Source organism: Squalius cephalus, assembly GCF_949319135.1.
Source record: "Squalius cephalus genome assembly, chromosome: 7".
NCBI classification, from domain to species: domain Eukaryota; kingdom Metazoa; phylum Chordata; class Actinopteri; order Cypriniformes; family Leuciscidae; genus Squalius; species Squalius cephalus.
Genome location: NC_137128.1, coordinates 17136122 through 17154206, shown reverse-complemented (window position 1 = coordinate 17154206; position 18085 = coordinate 17136122). Strand labels below are relative to the sequence as shown.

Sequence of the window (18085 nt, the reverse complement as noted above, 5' to 3'; positions counted from 1 at the left end):
CATGCTCTTTCAGATAGTGACCATAGACCTGCATTATACGACTGACAGACAAGAACGGTTTGACCTAAAAATATCAAAATTGAAACTACTGCGGAAAAAAAGACACCTACATCTTGGATGCCCTTGAGGTAAGCTAAAACATACCAAAATTTAATTTCAAAGTGAACTATCCCTTTAACATCCCTCTTATTTCCCTGTAATAAACATGCTGCACAATCTTTGGCACAATCATATTATTATCGTGGCGATTAGACTTCCCCATTATTATTGTGGTAAGACCAAGTGCTTTGAGACATTTCAAGAAAGTGGTCAATTGATTTTCATTTTGAAATGAACACAAGCAACGCTCTTCAACAGTTCACGAACCATAATTCCATGGTTTTAGGAGTATGTACAGATGGCACAAGAGAAGGCACACACTTCCTTTCAGAGTAAATTTGCTTGATTGTTATGTTCAGCCTCATTTAAAGCAATTAATGTGGTCCATGTCTTCATACAAACTGCTGTTGAATACTTTCAACACGTTAGACTACTCGTTTAGTTTCAGGCTCATAGGAGCTCCCAAAAAGAGCAAAGGAAATCTCATACATATAAGAGCAGCCCTCATTCTTTGACTGTGCGTTTGATCTGATCTGTGAGATTTCAGTGAAAACTGAAGGTGCAGTGTTCAAAGAAAATGGTCCCACTACAAACGAGAAGTATGTTGCTCGCTCAAAAAAAACGACGTGCTGCATAGGTTTCTTAATTCTGACTTGCACTTCTAAAATGTAAAAATCGCTACCTATTTGATCAAGTCGAATAGGGTCTTGTCACAAGGATCACACTAAATATTGACTTTTTGTCTTTAACTCTTCTTGTAAATTCTATAATTTAGCAAGGTGTGTTTGAACGGAAATGATATCGCATATCGACACCACCCAAAATATTAAACAAACATGCAGGGGATGTGTAGAATCCATTCGAATTCTCTGGAAATCTGCTGAGCTTTTTGTGGGTGTGCAAACTCAGGCATAGTTATGTGGAATATACAGTTGGGAAAAACAGAAAGCTTAAACGTACAGTCAAACCAAAAATTATTCAGACACCAGATATAATTTACTAGTGGGTGCAGGACACTATAGTTCATTTATGTAAGTGAGCATAGCAAAATAAAGTAAACAGTGACCTATTATACCCAAAAATTCTTTATAAAGTGGACTACCAGTACAATGTTTATAAATTTGGGACCAAAAATTATTCAGACACTTTGACCTGACCATGTTTTTCTTGTGTTTTTTTCTTTAATTGTTCATGCGACCTTTTTAACACCACAGACTGAACTAAATGAAGCATTGCTTGGTGATTGGTTGAGCTAAATTGGTATTATCTATTTGTGTAGTTAAATTTAACAGCTGACAGCTATTCCACCTAATTCATTTGACAGTCTAACAGAAGGATGGCCAAAACCAGTGAAATATCAACTGATTTGATAACTCTGAGTTCTTGTCATATTTTATTGCCATTTTCTAAACTATAGTGAGTAAACTGTGATAATGTGAGAAATGTTGAAGGTGTCTGAATACATTTTAGTTTGACTGTATATAAATAAACTGTTTGTGCGTGTGTTATGGTAGAACTCTTACGTCTACATCAGGTCTCTTCAGGATGTCCTCTACTTTGGCCAGGTCTCCATTGGCGGCGGCCTTCACCAGCTCTTCATTAATGTCTCCAGACTCCTGAGTCTCAAAAAGTTTCTTGAGGAGCTGAGACAGGCGCTCTGAGGGCAGAGAAGGACTCTCTGTCAACACTGTTATAGTGTCATACACAGTACACGATGACTGATGGATTGATGCCTGCTTGTGGTTGACTGAACGCCGCTGAAATATACAACGCTTTCATCCTCTGGCAATTCAATTCATGTCACTATATATTGAAACTAGGGTTGCATGATACAGCAAAACTGTGATATGGCTAAGTGCAATTATCCACCAAAAAAAAAAAAAGAAAAAAAGAAAAGCTTGATTGTTTTGAAACTAAAGAAATGGGTATGAGTATTGTAATTTTACAGTTGTTCTATAAAAGTAAATTATTATTTTATTAAATACTCTATTTTACAGTAAAATAATTACAATGTTAATACATTTATTTAACATTTTAATCTATTACTTTAATAATAAACAATATAAATCATAATTATTACTTTAAAATAGCCATATTGGGTCAAAAACTGGTAATGGCTTGTGTGTGTGTATGTATATATGTATATAGATGTACACACACACTTTCCAGCAAGCCATTATCAGTTTTTTGACCCAATATGACTATTTTATAGTAATAATTATGATTTATATTGTTTATTTTGAACTAATATATTAAAATGTGTATAACACTTTCCAGCAAGCCATTACCAGACACATTTATCAAGTATTTCTCAAATTGTTTTGCCCTAAAAGAATACTTTAAACAATGTCTTCAGGATAAAAAATGTTATTTCTCAACCTTTGTTTTTATTATTTTTATTTTCTATGTACGATTCAGGAGCTTGACAGGTGACACTATATATAGTTTAATCACTATCTTCTCAGCTGTTGAAAAGATTAAATCTATTATCAAAGTTTGATCAAATGTTTAATTTTCCAATAAAAGATAATTCCTTTTACATGATTTTGTAAAAAAAATTCTCTCACTATTGAGCAGCCCTAATTGAAATGTAATGATATCAAAAGATACGGGTAAAACACCCATGTGTACTAACACTCAGTTAGGACCACTACATATTACAATTTTTCACTTTTTTTCCATCAATAATACTAGTAAAGTCATTAAATCTATGAAATAACACAAATGGTGTTCATGGGAATAAGTGACCAAATGTTTTTTAAATATATATTACTATTTACTATCCTCTCCAGTATATTTATTTATAAAAAGAAAAGTGTTTGTGTGTGTGTGTTACCTCCAGAAGCATTAGTAACAGCAGATCCAGAAGGAGCCACTTTAGTGACAGCGGCCGGATTGTACGTCCAGGACGTCCCGCACACCTCGACTTTCAGGTCACTGTCAGAGTAGATCTGCTGCACTCTGCCCACTTTCCCAAGAGTCTGCTCAGAAGAAAACACATGTGTGAGTGTGTGACTGCCCTAAACGAGATTTACTGCTTTTAACACACTTTCTTTTCCCTCAAAGCTCAGAAATGTCTGGAATGCTAGACAACTTTGTGTTCAAACTGTTCGTTACGCACGGGTACAAACGCCCCTCTGAGAGCAACATCCTAAGTACTGTGGAGGGAGAGAGAGAGAAATGTGGTGGTCGGAAGAGAATAAAAAAAATCAATAAAGTGTAAGGTCTGGCTTTTAAAATTGAGATTGGCTCATTTAAAAAGAGAATACCCAAAGGCTCCTAAGCTTGCAAGACCCATTTCTCATCTATATGGCTCATAACTGAAGCTATTGGAATTCTAAGCTTTGTCCATTGAGGACAACAAAAGGGAGGTGTTCCAAGAAATATAAACCAAGCACGCAGGCCCAATGCCACACACAGCATCTCATCAACTGCTTCAGGAGGCAGAGCTGCTTGAAACAGCCTGTAGATAAAATAAAACAACTGTGTTATTGGTAGTGGATTGCCAGTGGCTGCAATTTAATGCTCATCAGCCTCAGACTGGGTCTTTATGACAATGATGAGGTCTCATCATCGCCTGCCTTTACGAGTCATTATATTTGTGGGCAAAATAAAGTAATTTAAGATGCTTGGTAGTAGTAAACGTCTTTCTGAATTATGAACAACTGAACATGCTGTTCAGGTATTTTTGTGCAGACTTGAGTCAGATGTCTCAGTATGAAAAAAAAGGTCATTAGGTTCATTAGAAAAATTCATTACTCAATACTACAAAAAAAATAAAAAAGCTGTGGCCTAGTGCTTAGTGTCGCAATGGTGCCAATACGGGTGACACGGGTTTAAATCCAGCAACATTTCCTGATCCTGTTTATTTTTTGTCCTCTTATTATATAATAAAAGAGCATAACTCAGCCAAGAAACAACGTCAAGTAATCTTTAAAGGGATAGCTCACCCAAAAACTAAGATTGTGTCATTTATTTACACACATGCTGTTCGAAACCTATATGACTATCTTCAGCAGAATACAAAATAGACATTTTGAAAAATAGTATGGGCAAAAAATAATGAAATATATTTTGCGTTCCACAGAAGTCACGCAGGCTTGAAATGACATGAGCGTGAGTAAATGATGACAGAGCTGTAATTTCTGGGTGAGGATGAGGTGGGTGACGCTCACTGGCAGCATAGCTTCAGCCCACTCTCCGTGTCCTCTCTGGAGTAGTTTGATGCGGTCGATGTCATAGCAGATCTGGACCAAGTCTCCCACCAGGAACTGAGAGCTGCCTCCCTCCGCCCCAGCCGCCACCTCTCCGCTGCGTACGACGTTTGCCTTGGTGAGCACCGCTGGGTTGAACGTCCACCTGGAACACACACAAGGGTCTGTGTTCATTACAACTCAAAGGAAATTCATGGATCCTCAACGACTGTAGATTCCACAAAGTAAGGAAACAATTAAATGGAAAACATAATCAATCTACTATTGTTATAAGCGTTTTGCAGCAGCTGGGCATTAATCATAGAAAAGTCCATTGAGCAATGCAATGACAATAGTGAATCAGATTTATATTAGCTGAACTTCACAAAGTTCCTCGAAACTATTAAAAAAAAACACACACACACAAAGAGACAGCTTCTTAGTGCTGGGCAACGATTAATCGCATCCAAAATAAAAGTTGGTGTTTACATAATATATGTGCGTGTACAGTGTATAATTATTTTGTATATATAAATACACACACATGCATGTACATATTTAAGAAATATTTGCATGTATATATATTTATACATAATTTATATTATATATATAAATAGTAAATATTTTACATATTAATAACACATTTTTCTTAAATGTATACATGCATGTGTGTGTGTATTTATATATACAAAATAATTTTACACTGTACACACACATATATTATGTAAACACAAACTTTTATTTTGGATGTGATTAATCGCGATTAATCGTTGACCGGCACTAAACACTGCTCAATATAAGCAGTTTCATGCTACTAAGAGGACTAATCTGAAGTGTTTCTTGTTATGTAATGTTATGTAAATTATCAATTATAATTGTTACCAATTATTTACTTGGATGTGTACATAAAAATGTAAAATTGTAATGTACATTCTTATTAATCCACATTAATATTAATATGATTTGTCATAAATTTAAAGTTTGTGCCTGTCACGATGAAATAAAAGCAAAAGAAGAAGAAGAAGAAGAAGAAGAAGAAGAAAAGTGTGGTATGGCCCATGATGATGTAAACAGTCTTTTCAGAGGTGCCGTGTGACTGACCGGTTTCCACTAGGATATTGAACTACTATGTCATGGTCTTCATCGATGCCGCACACAGTGCCTGTGGTGGTGAGGGTTTCAAACATGCCATCAGTCCAGCCTCCGTGACCGTGCTGCAGCGACTGAACGATCTCCAGGTCCAAATCAATGTTGACCAAGTCTCCGATCTGCAGGCCTCCAGGGTTCCTGTTTCCATTCTGTTCTCCTACAGAAGGTCACAGAGGAGAGAGAGAGATGGTCGAGAGAGCAATAGAACAGCTAGGGACTTCTCATGGGACCAGTATTCATTATTCTATTGTGACCAATTATTTAAAAAAAATTAACAAAGAAAATTCTGAAATGGCCTAGTCATGCTTAAGTACATCTACACTACCATTCAAACGTTTTAGATCAGTACGATTGGTAACACTTTACAATAAGGTTAATTAGATAACTACCTTAGTTGACATGAACTAAGAATGAACACTTCTACAGCATTTATTAATCTTAGTTAATATTCATTTCAACATTTACTAATACATTATTAAAATCAAAGTTTGTATTTGTTAACATTAGTCAATGTGAACTAACATGAACAAACAATGAACCGATGTATTTTTATTGACTAACATTAACAAAGATTAATAAATACTGTAACAAATGTTTTGTTCATTGTTAGTTCATATTAGTTAATACATTAACTAATGTTAACCAATAAACCTTATTGTAAAGTGTTAACGTTTTTTTTGTTTTGTTTTGTTTTTAATAGAAAGCTTTTGTAACATTATACACTACCATCAAGTTTGGGGCGAGTAAGAATTTTTTTTATTTTTTTTAAGAAATTTAAGAAATTAGTGACACTTTACAATAAGATTTCATTTGTTAACATTAGTTGACGTATTATATAATGGGTAAATATAATAATTGGTCTGAATCAGGCTGAATAACTTTCCTCTCTCCACCAATCCCGCATAAAAAAGGATTTGCGCGAGAATGGCCTTTTTCAATGTCAGCATGGCAATTTTCCAGATTTTATTAATTCAATTTATAATATTAAATATTTTATATAAATACAAATGGAAGCATTACATATGCATCTACAAATATATCATACATCACACCGTAACTCCAATACGCTTGACAAGGTTTGTATGCATGTGTCTGCATCACAGTGCGTTTCAAATGAATGCATTTTAGTAAAGTGAACTTCAACTGTGAACACTGCATAGGGACCCTGTGAATCGGACCACACCTTAAGACGTTGAGCTATGAGGGACCATGTCTTAAGGTTTCAAGAGAAATTAATTAAAGTTCATCCACTTTGGTTTAGAACCTTCTGTTATTGGCTTGGATAGCAAGGAGCCAATTATGGATTGGGGCCAAAAGAGCTTTTAAACTGGAATGTGTAATGAAGCTATATGTGTGTTTGAAGATCTCAGCATCTAGTGCTGACACCTAGTGGAAGCATCTCATACAATACACTGTAATGGAGGACTTCACCCAACCACACTTCACTCAAACATATTCATCTTAAATGTGCCTACAAGTATGATATATTTGTATAATATTAGACATCTTAAAGCTTACCCAACACTGGACAGTGGTCTCTGTAAAAAGCGCCTCCTTTGGCATCTTGCACACATTTCAAATCAGACTAAAAAAAAAAACAGAACAAGACAATTATGAGAGATTTGTTCAAACTGTTTTGTGTGCCTAACAAATTCCTAAAGTCTAAACAGTCTCAATGATACAGTAGTCTATGCTTCATCCTCTTTATCCAAATCTAATTAATAATTCCAGTGGCAGATGGCTGCGCACACCCTACGGATATATAGCAATAACAGACAAAAGCCGTAGCCCGACTGCAAAGAGATTGGCTGAAATTCAGACGTCGCAGAAAGTCGAACAGCCAATGAATGGGTAGCCTCTCACTTCAATAACTGAGGCACGCTTTACGCAGGCCACTCCCATTGCTCTCTTTGCCTTTGGTGTTCATGTTGATTCTCGCTCTCTTGTGAAGAGACAGAAAGGGGACAGATTTCTTTTATCATGCAGATAGCTCACCCAGCTGCCCCTCACAATGCCTGCCCCGCACATGGCTCTTATAAAGAAGCCCAGCTTATGGGATGCTGGTCTGTGTGTGGTGCATTGTGCGCGCGGGGGGGGGGGGGGGTGGGTAGCAACACAAAGGCCAGTTAACTGCAGTCTTTTGTGTATGTATATAGCGATGGGGGTGGCTCACCATGCCCTCGAATCCCACTCGGTAGAGGTTCTTGGCCCCGTTGTCCCAGAGGACGTAGGCTGCGCTGTGGGGGCTGGCAGCACTCCAGTCCTGGATCTCTGTCACCTGAAACAGAGGAGGATGGTAAAAAAAAAAGAGCAAAGAGAAGAGGAAGTCATGCAGATGACAAGAAATTCAAAGAGTTACTAAATATCCCTTACTTCAGTCACATGACTAAAGCAGTCTAAAGTCTGATTAATGCAACTAACAAACACATTATTCAATGGAAAAAAGGTTGAAACAATGGATATCCCAATATAGACATTGTGTGAAACTATAAAATTACAACAACAAAAAATGCCACTGAATGGTAATTATATGCTTATTTTAAGCAGCTTGTCTTTGGCTTGACTTTAAAGTCGCAATGAAATGGAAGTAGCAACAGATTTTTTCTTCCGTATTGTGATTGGAATAGTAGGGTGAGGACTTGGTTTGTTGATTGGATTTTGAGATGTGGCCGCCGCGTGCAAAAGTGGAGGCAGATGAACGTGAGCTTGAGCGGCAATTTAAGCAGACTAAATGAGTGGAGAAGTCCTGCAGGAATGGTGAGAGAACATTTGTGCTTGGTATGTTTTTCGTCTTTAAACCATACTTGGTAGCCTGGAAATCCAGACCCAAATCTGAAAGATTAATGGTCTGGCATCGACTAATGAAAATCGGCCAGCTCGAGGGGCGGCACCAAGCGTGCATTTGAAAATCTCACTGCACGCAATTGGATAACACTACGACCAATCACAACAACAAGCCCCATACGCTTAGCTACCAGCGGAGCTAACTGGTAGATTATACTCTTACCGTATCCGGTCGTCAAAACAGCAAAAACGCCCTTCTTGCAAAGGAACGATTCGAGCGCCGTCTTCTGTTCCTCTTTTAGATAAAAAGCCTAGTCTAACTCGTTCATTGTAGCGGCCAAAGCCGTTTCAAACAACTGGTGTTCATCCATAGCCATCTTGCAATGTTTACTAATGAATTCGACCTCACAGCGCTGTCGTCATCTGTTTAGCTCGCCTCTGGCCCACCTATATCAGATAACCCCATGTGATTGGTGCAGCTTGGATACTAGGGCATATTTAATGAGCATCATTACTAGACGCCAGAGTAACTCGCTGAGCAAATTCAATTTGTGCTCTCGCGAGAACTCTGGATTTCCAGGGTACGTACTTGGGTCTTCAGCCGAAAAAGTATAAATCCCGTCTGGCTAGTGCGCTTCCCATTATGTTTACTCATTAGGTCAGTAGACGGAGAGTAGATGGTCTTTTGTGGATGTTCGAACGTTCGACCACATGAGCGTTTACACTACGAAAGCAATCCGGTCAAATGCGTTTTCGACTACCTCTGGAAGTGCTCAAAAGTTGACAAACTCAAAACGTTTTAGACTCCGTTTACACTTGTATTTAGCATCATTCACTTGTGACCAGATTGAAGAAAATGCTTCTTTAAGGCCCGCTGAAGTACCTTGGATCGCGCAGCTTTGAATGATGCATTGACGTAATTTCCACTGAAACAGCGGACATATTGAATGGCTCCTCCCCTTTTCAAATAGCCAATAGCGTTTAGTTTACCTCACAGACTGCAAGTCGTACTTGACCGCACCATTGAAGCGAACCCGAGCGCTGATAATATGTTGGATTCAATAGTAGCGGTGTGAATTAAATTAACCAACGTACAGCATAAACGGTATAAAACTCGATTTGAGCAACCAAACATGCATCTCCAATCCATATTGCTCTGTGACGCGTCAACGGTTGCTTTGGCCAGGTGGTGTTTATAGCATAGGGGGCGGAGCTTTAGATTATAGAGAGCATTTGATTGGACAGAAAATCTGGTAAGAAGCTGAAGTCTGCGGTGATGTCATAAAAAACCGTGATCCATTTTAGTGTAAGTGAGAGACAAAGTTTTGAATGCTTATATCTCCTAAATGCGAATTTTGTCATTGTTTTGGAACACACCAGCTTATTCATTACCTTAAGGCTAACATATTCATACTTAAAGCTAAATTTTGATTTCAGGGGGGCTTTAATACAAGGTGTAAACAGGACCTAAGATGATCCATAACACACATTTAGAAAATAGACTGAATTTTAATTTCCTGCAGACTTTAAGCAGTGAGCTTAAAACAACAGAAAGTCCAACTTGCCTCAAATGTCAGTTGTGTTTAATGATCCACTGTCAAACATGCTAAGATTTCCTCCACAATAATGTACCATATGAAACTTCAGTCACAGAATCCAACAAATAAATACAGAAAACATTAGAATAGTCTGATTCTCAATTTGTCTTATGCAATTTGCAAGCCCTTCTTAACCATACAAAGCATTTCAACAGCTATGAGTTTGAAATATTATGTAATGGTAAAAAAGCTAAAAATAACAAAAACACTAAACAAGCAGAGTTCCACCACCAGACATGCCATTCAGCGTGCCAATCGCAGTGACAGAAATGCTGCTCTAATTACAAATGGTGAAGTAGGCTTGAAGAAGGCTCTCGCTTTAAAGGAAGTGTGTTTGAGAGCACTCTTTAAATACATTTAACTGGAGTGGCCTGAAATATCTGATAATCCAAAGACCAAACAAATAGTTGACTTGCACAGTACTTTTTTTTAAAGTGTCATTACTCTTGGTGGAAAATATGCCATTAAAACAGAGCAGCAAAAGGCATTATGGTCCTAAAAAAAGTTAAGTACACTAAATTACACAAAAATGGTTTCCTACTGGGACAATGTGTACAACCCCTAATAGTCAACTAAACGGCTTAGTCGACAAATTTTAATGTCGGTTAGTTGCAAAAAAACAAAAAAACTCCACAGGAATTGGCGAAGTCATACAGTCTGACAGAAAAAACACTAACACCTGGTCCATGTGGTAGTTATGTTGGGCAGGAAATCCAAACCTTCGCCTTTCATTCATCGACATCAAACATGGCTTATCATTTGAAAAATGATATTAGCCTAACATTAGCTATTTTAAAATGGCTGCTTGCTCTAACATTAATGTTAGCCTAGAATAAAACAGCGCTATTATTAGGCGATATACATGAAAAATCTTCAATCGGAAGCAGCACTAGTACAAATACATTTTAAAAATTACTGTTCTCTAATTGGGCTTTGCAGGTTCGTCAATAAGCAAAAGAGAGCAATAGAGCACTAAATTATTACAATGAAAACTCTAAACGCGCCTAACACTAGAATACAACTAGGAAAGAGGTTACTGAAAAGACTTAAAGGGGTCATGAATTGAGAAATCAAATTTCCCCTGATCTTTTGACATATAAGAGGTCATGTACTATAAAATATCCTGCAAGTTTCAGAACTCAAAACTTGCTCGCTAGTCGAAAAACAGCTTTTATTGAAGCCAAGCTTGTAAAACGATTCATTTTGGATTTTGTCACATTAAGTCATAGAGCGACAAAAGACTGCCTCAGCAGAAGATCAATGCCTAAGTCAGTAACACACTGTTCGTTTGTTTGCTTCATTTTACTGCAGATTGGTTTTTAAACGAGAGTTTGACGCAGGCTTTTCAGAGAAACTGAAAAGAAACTGATGCAGTGCCAACAACATTGGACTTAACAGTAATGGCGCAACACACAAGTGCGATCAACAGTGTTTTTACTATTCGCTATGTCACTATTGCTTTGTCTGATACAGACTGTTTGATTTGTATTGAGTATTTATACTGTAGCGCTGCAGTTAAACTGAATATTGTGATAGTTGTAATTTGCTGTTCATTCCTTTGCTTCGTAATTTACGGGGTTAATGCGTTGGATTTTCGGATACGGTAGAAAGCAATGTAGGGAATGCTGCTTTTGCTATTGTTTTGATTGAAATCATTTGCTGAAATCCTGAATAAAAGCTTCAGTGAGCGACATCTGTTTTGTCATCAGTAAGACATTACAATATGTTTAATTTTATCATCTGGCGTCCAAAACTACCTTGTAACCAATCACATCAACGTGTGATCGTCAACGAGTGGATCTCTGAGCTGGTGTGAGTGAGTGGAGGCGGGGCTAATTTGCATATTCATAGAACCGTGTATACTAAATGAGGCAAGAGTGTGGAGTTACATTTAAGCTATTTTAAGGCATGACATTTTTTCAAAGAACATTTAAATATGTCATTTTGGTGATCAGAGAAGAGTTTTAAGGGATAAAATGATTGACAACAGGGGGACTTTAAAGCTAGTGTAGGCAATTTCGGAGTGGCTAGCAATAGCAAGCTAGCTTTGAAAGCATAAGATCCCACCCTCCCTTCAGAGTCTCCAAAGCCACACCTTCTTCAAAACACATTAAGAGTTCATCTTCAAAGCGTTACGAGACAAGAGAAGGCGTTAAATTCCTAAAGGCGTAAAAACATTACAATAATAATGAACGTAAACCACTTACAGAGCTCTGACATGGACACCTGACTGCTGCAGATTTTTCGGCGCTGACATAAAAAAGGCATAAATCCAAGTTTGAGGACATGAACAGCTCCGGGTAGAAAAGTCATGGGTTGCCATCTCGTAATTACGGTTATGACATGGCATGAACAGCATAATTGATGTTTTGGTTCAAGAGGAGCTGTAAAAGACCGCCTATGTTTGTTTTTGGCGCTCTGTGGCTGTATGTCTACAACTCTGCATATATGACGTGTGATGTCTGCGCGAGCAGGTGCGCGGAGGTATGGAAATACATATGTTGACAGGCAGGTAGGACATCATATCACTGCGTTCAGACTGAATGCAATGACTGGACAACATTTTTTTTGGTCCTGAGACTTCCATCGAAGATATATGCACATGTTTTTATAATTTAGACCACTTCTATTATTGATTGCTATCAGGATGTGAAGAGAGTGTAAATTATTATAACAATATATAAAGAATATAAAGTTCTTTAAACTTTATTTGCCACAAACAAGACTTACAAAGCATATGCAACACGCATAAATGTTTCATATTGCTGGTAAATGTTTCAACTTTGTAACGAGATACATTTCAACATCGGGCATTTTCAAAACAATTCCACGCGTGCAATGGCTGGGACATTGATAATTATTTAATATGCAAAACTGTTACCCCATCATAGCAGTGGGCGTTTACTTCCAAGTCTTGAACGTGATGCCCATCAAAACGGAGTGTTAGAAAGAAAGGATCAAAAACAGGATAGAAAATAGCTTATTACTTCTAAATTAGGATGTTTTTGGTATAAAAATCTTGATAACATCATAACTGGACCTCAGAGATCATTACAAAATAAAAATAAATGCAGTTCATGACCCCTTTAAAATCATGTACCAATAAATGTACCATTTTAAAATGCTTTTAAAACACTTTTTAAACTGCAGAAAGTGTGTGTCAACTAGTTGAAATGACTTTCCATTGGTTTAAATGTCAGATATCAATGGCTTCGCATTAAAAAAAGTGGCAATAACACACCCTGGGTGTTTAGTTGGCCATTGAGAGGGATTTCAACAACTCTCCAGTTCAACCCTATATTTGCACTTGTAGTATATTTTAAATCATTAGGCCAGATTTATCTTTATATATATATAAATAGTTTAAGTAATGACTAGTGCGTGAAATTGAAAAAACAAAAAAAAACAATAACTTCTCATGTTACTGCTCATATATGATGAATCTTTTATGCTGTATGGTTTAAGTTGCTTTGGATAATCACATCTGCTAAATAAATGTAGATTAATAATGTAACAGGCTTGTAGTGGCACCATCTCATTTTGCTTCAACTAACATGCATGAGCACAACACACAGTGTCTATACTTGATAGAGGGAATGTTTTTCATCTAATAAATGATGAGTCAAGAAGGGTGAGCATAGCCAAACATGTTGAGGCATTACCTTCCCTCTTCTTCCATTCCCGCCATCCTGATCCTCCCACTGCCAATCCACTCCCCGCACCACCCGTCCTCCTGCGAAGATGCCCCGGGCCGTGATCTTCTTTGACTTGCGACGAGATTCCAAAAGAACTCTGTGCAAAAACATACAAGAATGTTACAAAGCAAATGGCAAGAGTACAGAAGTTATGCGTTGGAACATTAGAGCATAAGTTTTGCTCCTAGTTAGAGGTGGAGAAGTAACTTCGGTAACACTTTCTATGAAGCCCATGCTTATAATGAATTATAGCCCCATTGACACTAATTTATAAGTATTACTATTCTATAAATATATTTATAAAGACTCATTAAGACCTATACTGCGTTATAAGAACAGTTATAGTTTCATCTATATTATTTTTATAATTATAAGTCATGCATTTGCTTTTTCAATGTGCATGCTCATAATCCATTATACACTGATTTATAAAAGATCAAATATAAAACAGTTCTAGAGACACTTGTTTGCTGTACCAATTAGTTATCAATTATGTCTTTAATGGCTAATGTTTGCATTAGAGGTCATGAATGATAATTTTGATTTGTTAAAATCTCTATCTCCTTTTGCCATTTGCATGGTTTTGCTAGTATGTAACATTAAAAAAGATTTTTTTTAAAAATCAACTTTGTATTAATAGTTTTGGTGTTTTTTCCCCATTATTTTATTACAGGAATCACTCTTCATTATTTTCAATAACAAGTAAACAACTTAATGTATAATGAGCACATCTTCATGATTTCTTAACATTAGCTTTAGGAAAATTGTATCCCATGTTTTCACTTTCCTTAAAGCCATCAATGATGCATTTATATTGGTTAGTAACTGTATTATCACTCACAATAATTATTTATAAGAACACAACATGGCTATTAATAACAATGTATTCACTTATTTGACAGATATAAATCTGAATTACTAAAAAGTCATTGTAATTAATATCGTTGCATTCTATATAAATACATTCATGAAACCATACAACTGACTAATTAATACGTATAAATCAGTGTATAATGGATTATGAGCATACGCACTGAAAAAAGCAAATGCATGACTTAATATAAAATAATATAGATGTAACTATAACTGTTCTTATAATGCAGTACAGGTCTTAATGAGTCTTTATAAATATATTTATAGAACAGTAATACTTGCTTATAAATAAGAGCTATAATTCATTATAAGCATGGGCTTCATAGAAAGCGTTACCGTAACTTCTTGCTTCCACTGTTGGATTGTCATTATATTGTACTACTCGATTTACTTTAAACCTCTGATGTCTCCTGAAACCTGCAATGCACCCAGAATGAAAAGTCCTGTATAATGTTTAACATCTCTTATTGTTTCTGTTTCTCCAAGAGAACTTGTCTGCCATCTGGAAGTTGCCCCATGCTGAACCACAGCAGACCGTCTCGGGTTCTCCAGCTTTGCTGACATGTTCATTTTTAAAATGGCAATATTGTCGGCGCCGATAGCCTCGTGGTTAGCGTGCCGACATATAGCGCAACTCTCCGGCCACCCGAGTTCGATTCCCAGCTCGAGGTCCTTTGCCGATCCTGAACCCCTCTCCCACGCTTTCCTGTCAAAATCTCTACTGTCCTATCCAATAAAAGGCACAAAAAGGCCAAAAACATAACTTTGAAAAATAATAATAATAATAAAAAATATGAATAATAATAATGATAATAAAAAAATATATATTATAATAATAATAATAATAATAATAATATTATATATATATATATATATATATATATATATATATATATATATATATATATATATATATATATATATATATATATATATATATATATATATATATATATATATATATATATATATATATATATATATATATATGGGCCATTCTACAGAATTGGTGCAAACTGCTGTCCCACAAACAAAAAACACATTTAAATAGAATTATTAAAGAAGTATTAAAATTTTAGATGTTTACAAAGATCCTTCTATTAGCCTATCTATTGAATCCCACAATAATATTTAAAATATCAGTAAGCTTAATATATATAAAATCATCATTTATTGAGTACTTTCAATTGGGAGGTGGCTGTCCCGAACCCTAACCCCTAAATTTCAACTTGTGAAAATAATATTGAAATGTTTTTCTTTTTCTTTTTTCCATTGTTGTTTTTAAAAATATCTTTTTGATTGCTTTTAAAAAGTGAAGTAAAAGAACAACATTTATTTTATATTTTATTTTTAAATCTTGAAACTTTATGTAAAAAAAATGTGTCCCGCATTTTCACGTCACCACCGAAAAAAATGTGTGTTTTAGTCCATTGGCTGAGACTGATTTTAACCACACCCCTAGTTTTTTTATCAGGAAATGTGTATATACTGTTTTAGCATATGTGGAATATTAAAGGGATAGTTCACCCAAAAATGAAAATTGTCATCTACTCACCCTCATATTGCTCAAAACCTGTATGAGTTTCTTTCTTCTGTTGAACACAAAAGAAGATATTTTGAAGAATGTTACCAGATAGTTGACCATAGCAATTGACTTCCATAGTAATTATTTTTCCTACTATGTTAGTCAAAGCTCCCATCAACTGTTTGATTATCAACATTCTTCAAAATACCTTCTTTTGTGTTTGTTCAACATAAGAAAATAACTCGGAACAACTTGAGGGCGAGCAAATGATGACAATATTCTCATTTTGGGGTGAACTATCCCTTTAAGATCATCTGCATCTTTAAAGCAGCTGGAAACCACAGCATGAGAGAGCAGCTGCCAAGGGAAACTCCCTGCAAAAAGGCCTGGCTTCACTACTGTCTTTGTGTGTTGTACTTAGCCATTCTCACGAGGGGAATAGAGGCACACTTAGTTGAAAGGAGACCAGCTGTTGAGCTGACCTATTGTTTCTTTGAGCTCATGTTGAGGGCAGTTATGGACGCCCGACACGAGAGACGTCTAAACAACTGCTAGACTTCTTAATAGCCTTACCATATGGAAACACTGAAAGAGACGTTACTCAAGCCATTCAAAAGGAATAGATGGCAACTCTAGGAACAAAACAGCAGCTCAAATTTCTAGATTCAATGCGCAAAAAAAAACTAGGCTATTCCTGGCAGCCTGTAAATAAAGACCCGGGTATACTTCATTTTCAGCGTTACGCTTCGTCTTGTGCACAGTCGTGTACCGCGGATGAGCGTGAATGGATGAGTTCGACACATGCGCAGTACAATTGCTTTTCTGTACTCTACAAATCGTCAGAGGGCAGCACTGAGTCGTGTCATTTACTGGATAGGACATTCGCTTGGAAGGATAAAAGAAGAAAAGTACCGCCATTGCAAGCATAGCCTAGTCTAGAAGAACCAAAACAAAAACAATGGAAAAGGATATGCTGTGTCACCTGTGGCTAAAAAAAAGTTGTGTACTTTAGCCTAAGTGTTTTTGACTTGCTCTTGCTTGACTTTTGCTCCTGTTTATGCCTTGCTCTTGAAGAAGGCTAGTTATTTTACCGTACGTGACAGTATCGCTAACTGTTCCTCTAAGTTGTTGACAAATCTCTTCATCCGCCCGGACGAGGAGAAGAGCTTTAGTTTCGGTGTCCCTCCCATTTGAAGACATTTGTAAACAGTGCTGAGTTAAAAGCGTTATCTGCGTTGTCATTTTATGAATGGCCCAGAGCCGTTACTCTTTTAATTCTTCTGATTGGCCCAAATCACTTCTTACGTCAGCGTGTTCTGACCTCGTACGTGCAAAATACTGGTAATCTTTATTCCGCCTTCACACAGAATAAAGTGGGGTTACACTTTATTTTAAGGTGTCATTGTTACAGTGTAATTATATATTTATGTACTGAGTAATATTAAGCAACTACATGTACTTACTATAGGGGTTAGGGTTGGATTAGGATTTGGTTGAGGGTAAGTTGCATGTAATTATGCATAATTTACTGTTATTATTATGGTAAGTACATGTAAAATATGCAACTGTAAAATAAAGTGTTACCCTAAAGTGGTATATACATATACTGGTATATACTGGTAATTTACTGGTAATGTTACAACTAACCTTACTGGTAAATTGCCGGAACAAATTTGCCGGTATATTTGAAAAGGTCCTGTTCACATATGATCTGTTACCGGTAATTTACCAGTAAAGACTGTATGTGTGAAAGGGTATCATGGGAAAAGTTGAATAAATATTTTTTCTATAAATATTTGGGTTTGACTTGGTGTGTGCCGAATTTTGGTGTTATTACCAGGGATTTTAAGGTATGGTTTCTAGGTGATTTTGTTTTGGAACCTTCAGAAAATCAATTTTTCAAAAAAATTGACTGCTGACTCTATCGACTTCAAACAAGTGTAGCGCAGTCATTTTTTCTGTCTAACAAATCATAGGCTACATCAATTTAAAGGTTTCTTAATAGAGAATGTGAAAATAACAACAACTAAGTTGCTCATTACGACTCATTTTGCCAGCACGGGTCACAAATATAATGGTAGAAGACAAGAAAACAGTGTTAATGTCAATATTTATGACATGTTGACAGTCTGACTTAACACTTTTAGATTCCCTCTTGTAATTTAACCA

At 36.4% G+C, this 18085-nt stretch overlaps 1 protein-coding gene across 6 annotated transcripts in view; it reads right to left on the bottom strand.

Moving 5' to 3' along the window:
- The window catches only part of mib1 (MIB E3 ubiquitin protein ligase 1), a 72933-nt gene that overhangs the window by 50725 nt on the left and 4123 nt on the right, over positions 1 to 18085 (bottom strand). For all 6 annotated transcript variants that reach the window (XM_079876018.1, XM_079876020.1, XM_079876022.1 and 3 more), the window contains exons 3-9: positions 13486 to 13615; positions 7615 to 7719; positions 6960 to 7026; positions 5394 to 5598; positions 4275 to 4458; positions 2936 to 3080; positions 1623 to 1756 (exon numbers count right to left, since the gene is read on the bottom strand). In XM_079876018.1, the coding sequence (XP_079732144.1) occupies positions 1623 to 1756; positions 2936 to 3080; positions 4275 to 4458; positions 5394 to 5598; positions 6960 to 7026; positions 7615 to 7719; positions 13486 to 13615 (970 nt within the window). The remainder of the gene's footprint in view (positions 1 to 1622; positions 1757 to 2935; positions 3081 to 4274; positions 4459 to 5393; positions 5599 to 6959; positions 7027 to 7614; positions 7720 to 13485; positions 13616 to 18085) is intronic.